Genomic DNA, 5,377 nt, shown 5'->3' on the forward strand with positions numbered 1-5,377 from the left:
CCGCACCTCGCGGGAATAAGATCCGCCTCCCTCCTTGCGACACGGAGATTTTCAAAGGTGATTATTTATCATGGCCAACCTTTCGTGACCTGTTTACGGCCATATACATAAATAATTCCGACCTACAGGGGGTGGAAAAACTATTCCATCTGAACAACAAGACACAGGGCGAGGCCAAAGATATTGTAAAAAATGCCCTCTAACAAATGATAGGTTCGATATGGCCTGGAAAAACCTGTGCGAAAGGTATGAAAAGAAGCGTATATTAGTCAACACGCAATTGCAAATTCTTTTTAATTTAAAGAAGGTAGAGAGTGAGTGTGGGAGCGCGTTAAAGAAATTACATAGCGATATTAACAATTGTCTATCGTCCCTCAAGTGTCACAAAATCGACACATCTAATTGGGATGCAATACTAACATATTTGTGTTCGACAAAGTTACCGGAAAGTACCCCAGCTCTATGGGAACAAAGCATAGACCATAAAATGGACATATCTAAATGGGAAGATATGGACAAATTTCTATCAAATAAGTTTCAGACACTGGAAACAGTGTCTGGTTTCACCGGCACTAACGCCCAAAAGGGACAAAAGCCAGCGAATACTCGGCATATAACCGAAACCACCATAAAAAGACTTGGTGCCTTCCAAACGAAGGTATCAAAACCTACTTCAAAATCGACAGCAAGGGTTTTTTGTAAAATGTGCAAAGCTGAACACAGGTTAAGGAATTGTCCCCGATTCTGTGATCTGACCCCAGTGGAGAGAATCAACTTCATCAAATCCACGGAGGGATGCCTGAACTGCTTATCCCCAGGACACACAGTGACGAGGTGCTCCAGTTCGTACAACTGTGCCAAATGCCATTCTCGTCACCACACGCTCCTGCATGCGGATACAGTTCAGCAAACTACGAGGCGCAATCCTTTTAAAGATACGGATAATATCCCGTCAACTTCAGCACAAGCACAAAGAAGACAGGAATCAGGGCAACCAAATTCTTCTACGAACCAGAATGTAAAATCCTGTCATGCTCATTCCAGCACAGGCGTGCTATTAGGAACTGCTCGCGTACACATCCACCATAATGATACCGACTTCTCAGCGCGGGCATTAATTAATTCAGGGTCTGAATGTTCCTTCATGACAGAAAGACTCAAACGCACAATCAATTTGCCGGCAAGGAAAATGCATGCCGATGTTTCAGGCATCGCCAATGCAGTATCTGCTCAAGTTAAAGAGGCATCCACCATCGAGCTACGTTCACCAGTGGATCCATGCTTCAGCTTGACTACTCCTGTTCTAAATTTAGCCAAACTAGCTGGGAATCTGCCATCCTGCCATATCGAAACAATGACTATGCAGGCATTCCCAGACTTAGTTTTCGCAGACAAGTGGTTCTACGTCAATGAAGATGTAGACCTCATACTTGGTGGAGATATATATCCCCAAATTATACTAAGCGGTCTAAAAAAGAAGGTACTTAATACACTTCTGGCCCAAGAGACAGTGTTCGGTTGGATACTAACCAGTCGTATTGAAGCACCGAATCCAACGAAGAGCATCGTGTCATTTTACAACGAGGTCGCGTTGGACAACCAACTAAAAGCCTTTTGGGAGTTGGAAAATGTACCGAAAATTAAAAGCCCTAGCGACGATGACAGATATTGTGAAAAATTATATAGAGGAACCACAAAGAGAAATGAGGATGGAAGATATGTCGTTTCACTCCCATTTAGAAGGGAATACCCGGAAGAACGAAAATTAGCAGGGTCCCTTAAACGCGCATGCTCGCAATTCTATCGAAATGAAACGCGGTTAACGAAAAATCCGGAGTTAGGGAATGAATACATAAGGGTACTTTCAGAATACCAGACGCTCGGACATATGCACAAAATTAAGGGCACAGTCGCAGCAGATGACCGTGATAATTATTTCCTGCACCATCAAGCCGTGGTAAAGGCGGAAAGCACAACTACTAAAGTCCGGGTCATTTTAAACGCTTCAAGTCCGACTGCTAATGGTACAAGTCTGAACGACGTTTTGCTCCCAGGCCCGGTACTCCAAGCAGATCTCCCGACTTTCATCATTCGTTGGAGACTTTATCGCTATGTCTTCAACAGTGATATAGAGAAAATGTATAGGCAGATTTGGATGAACGATAATCATACCAAATTTCAACGAATTATTTTTCGAAAAGACATGAACGAACCAATAGGTCTCTACGAATTAAAAACGGTAACTTTCGGAGTTAATTGTGCCCCTTACCTTGCTATAAGAACGCTGTTACAGTTGGCTGACGACGTACAAAGTTCCCATCCCACTGCATCAAACATACTCCGGGAATGTGTGTATGTAGATGACGTCCTCGCAAGAGGACACAACCTCACCTCCACCATTATGGCAAGAAACGAAATTCGACAGGTTTTACATTCGGCAGGGTTCATATTACGAAAGTGGACCTCAAACTCGGAGGAGGTTTTCAAAGACATCCCGAAATCGGATCTGCTCAGCGAGGACTTCTTAGCCTTTGAAGACACCAGCACCGTGAAAGCATAAGGTATAAGGTGGAACGCACATGCTGACTAATTTTATTTCAAAGCGGAATCAATAGACAACCCTAACATGCTAACAAAAAGAGAGATCCTGTCAGTTATTGCCAAACTCTTTGACCCGTTAGGGTGGCTTGCCCCAATGGTCATAGTGGCAAAAATAATTATGCAAAACATTTGGTTAGAAGGTACAGGGTGGGACGAGCCAGTCTCACCAACGAAATTAGAGCGGAGGAAAACCTTCACCCAAGATTACCCGGAGATAGATAGGATTCGAATACCATGTTGGGTACAATTCTCACCAGAAGACGAGGTTGAAATCTACGGCTTCTGTGACGCGTCGGAGAAAGCATATGCAGCAGCCGTGTACATGCGCGTCAAAAAAGAGAATTATGTTTATCACACCTACTTATGGCAAAAACCAGAGTCGCACCAGTGAAGACAATCTCCCTCCCACATATAGAACTTTGCGGTGCAGTATTGCTCGCGGAGATGATTGACTCAATCTGTAGGAACATCAAATTAGGACCAATCACCATTCATCTATGGACTGATTCCAGCATTGTCCTCGCATGGCTACGGAAACCGCCCTGTTCCTGGTCCACCTTTGTCGCACACCGCATCACAAAGATCATCGACATGGTCGGAAGCAAGGACTGGCTACATGTGGATTCAGAATCAAATCCGGCGGATTTAGGAAGCAGAGGCCTACCAGCGGGTGAATTAGTCAACAATTCGTTGTGGTGGCAGGGACCATCTTGGTTGCAAGAGGACAACATCCAATTGCCAGTACAGGAAACGGACTACCATACATCATATGAGGAGAAGAAAGTGAAAGCACAGTCGTATGCCGTCACACAGGCTGAACAAGAAGATATACTCGATCGTTTTTCAGACTTGCCACGAGCTCTAAGAGTCCTATCCTACGTTAGGAGATTTATAAAAAGAACGCATCCTAAAACAAAAACGGTATGCCACGAAAAGTGGTGAATAATCTCAGCCGAGGAGATTAAGGCAACGACTCAAGCACTAATAAAAGTATGTCAGAAAATATCCTACGGTACAGAATACTTGAAATTAAAAAATAGGGAACCTATTGATCGGAAGAGTGAAATCCTGACGGGATATTATCCGCGTCTTTAAAAGGATTGCACCACGAAGGGCAATACAAAAGAATAGTTCATTCGACAAATTTTTCGCCTCGTCCAAAACGAAGATTTTATATTTTTTCTTTATATTTTTTTTCAACATAAAATTTTTTGGCAATAAATAAGTAAAGAACTAAATATTTATTTTAAACGTTTAATCATGACAATGTTTTACATTAAAACATACATACATATTCATATGTACTCGCACCTACATATTTGCATACGAACTAAGTATAATTTGTTAATTATTCATGAATGAATGTTGCCTTTTGTTTGGGCTTAAATTTGATCTCACCAATTTCACGTACAATCGGCTTAATATGCGTACAAATTTTTGGTCGTTGATTAAGTTCCATTGAAGCTTTCGATTTTTTATAATTCAAAATATTCATAGCATTTTGACGTTGTGCGTAGAATAAATCATCATAGGGATTAACTTTTTTATCTGTTATAACTGTATCAGTTCCAGCAATGCTCATTGTTTTGGAAGTATCGCCAACAACTTTGACCTCACCACCATCACCATTACCTGCACCTTTATTGGCATCGTCTATAACCATTCTTTGCACTACATTACGTAATTCCTCGCGTATCACTTCTGTATTAATTTTAAATTTCTTAGCTTGCAAATGACGCAATTTTGGTACCGTTTGTAGTACCGTTGAAATACGTTCCTCCAAATTGGTGATACGTTGCTCTAATATTTGAAAATTCTCAACAATTAATTTATTCTTATCTGTTTCATTTAACATTTCCACAGTTACTTCGATCTCTTGATTGTCGTTATCGTCGTCGTCCGGCAAGGATTCTGCACTGGTTGTTGAGCTCTTACCATTATCGATACGTGATTTATCTTTTAAGCAACGTTCGATTAAAGCATCGATCTCTTCTTTGCGTATAAATTGATCGGTAACGCGTAATTCTTTTAAAATATTTTGAACTTCTTCGCGCACCAAACTTGTTATTGAGTAATTATTGTAGAAGTTCTTTTCCGATAGGCTTGTGCTCGAGTGTGAGCCATTAAAATCCATCATTGTTTTAAAGATTTGTTGTGTCAATGGTATCAAACGTAATTGACTATTCCTTGGCGTACGATGATCTTTCGCTAAGCTAATTAAAGATCCTGCGTAGTTTAGCTCTATTTGTTGTTGCTGTTGCTTGGGTAGCTTTTGCTTTGCAGAATGGAAATCCCTTTCCATATACTAAATAATTCGCACGTTAATCTCGCTTTTATTGTTTGTCGTCCTTTTTGTTAATATAATTAATTGATATTTTTCCCCTAGATTTTTAAATTTTTGTCACACTTTAAATTTAGCTTTTCAAACTTTATTGACAAATGACTTTAAAATTTTATAAACACACGTTCGAGATTTGAAATTTATTTCCTTTTCTAACGTAAAATTCAAAGCTATATTTCTAAACTTATGGTAAAAACTACTGCGATCGTATTAGAAATCAAAGGCAGTTCCATTGTAAATTTTACGCACAGTTCTCGACTCAGTTTCAAAAACAACTTTAGATTATTTAATTCAAATTTTAAAGTGAGATAATCCTTGCCAATTTATGTATACGGAATATATATGGCGTTTTTGTTGTTATTAAAACAATAGTTTTATTTATATTAAAGCTTTTATCATTTTTTTTTTTAACTTTGAAAAAACTCCGAACACTAT

The 5,377-nt window shown here is 39.8% G+C and overlaps 1 protein-coding gene across 1 annotated transcript; it reads right to left on the minus strand.

Annotated features, from left to right (window-relative positions):
* Positions 1 to 3,949: 3,949 nt before the first annotated feature.
* LOC137236103 (uncharacterized) lies at positions 3,950 to 4,903 on the minus strand. The gene has a single exon (XM_067758787.1). The coding sequence runs from the start codon at positions 4,901 to 4,903 to the stop codon at positions 3,950 to 3,952; it is 954 nt and encodes a 317-aa protein (XP_067614888.1).
* Between the last annotated feature and the right edge of the window lie 474 nt (positions 4,904 to 5,377).

Source organism: Eurosta solidaginis, unplaced genomic scaffold (assembly GCF_040869045.1).
Source record: "Eurosta solidaginis isolate ZX-2024a unplaced genomic scaffold, ASM4086904v1 ctg00001328.1, whole genome shotgun sequence".
NCBI classification, from domain to species: domain Eukaryota; kingdom Metazoa; phylum Arthropoda; class Insecta; order Diptera; family Tephritidae; genus Eurosta; species Eurosta solidaginis.

Bases quoted from the DNA above. Each gene is read 5' to 3' on its own strand.
- LOC137236103 (XM_067758787.1), bottom strand. From the start codon at position 4,903: ATGGAAAGGGATTTCCATTCTGCAAAGCAAAAGCTACCCAAGCAACAG.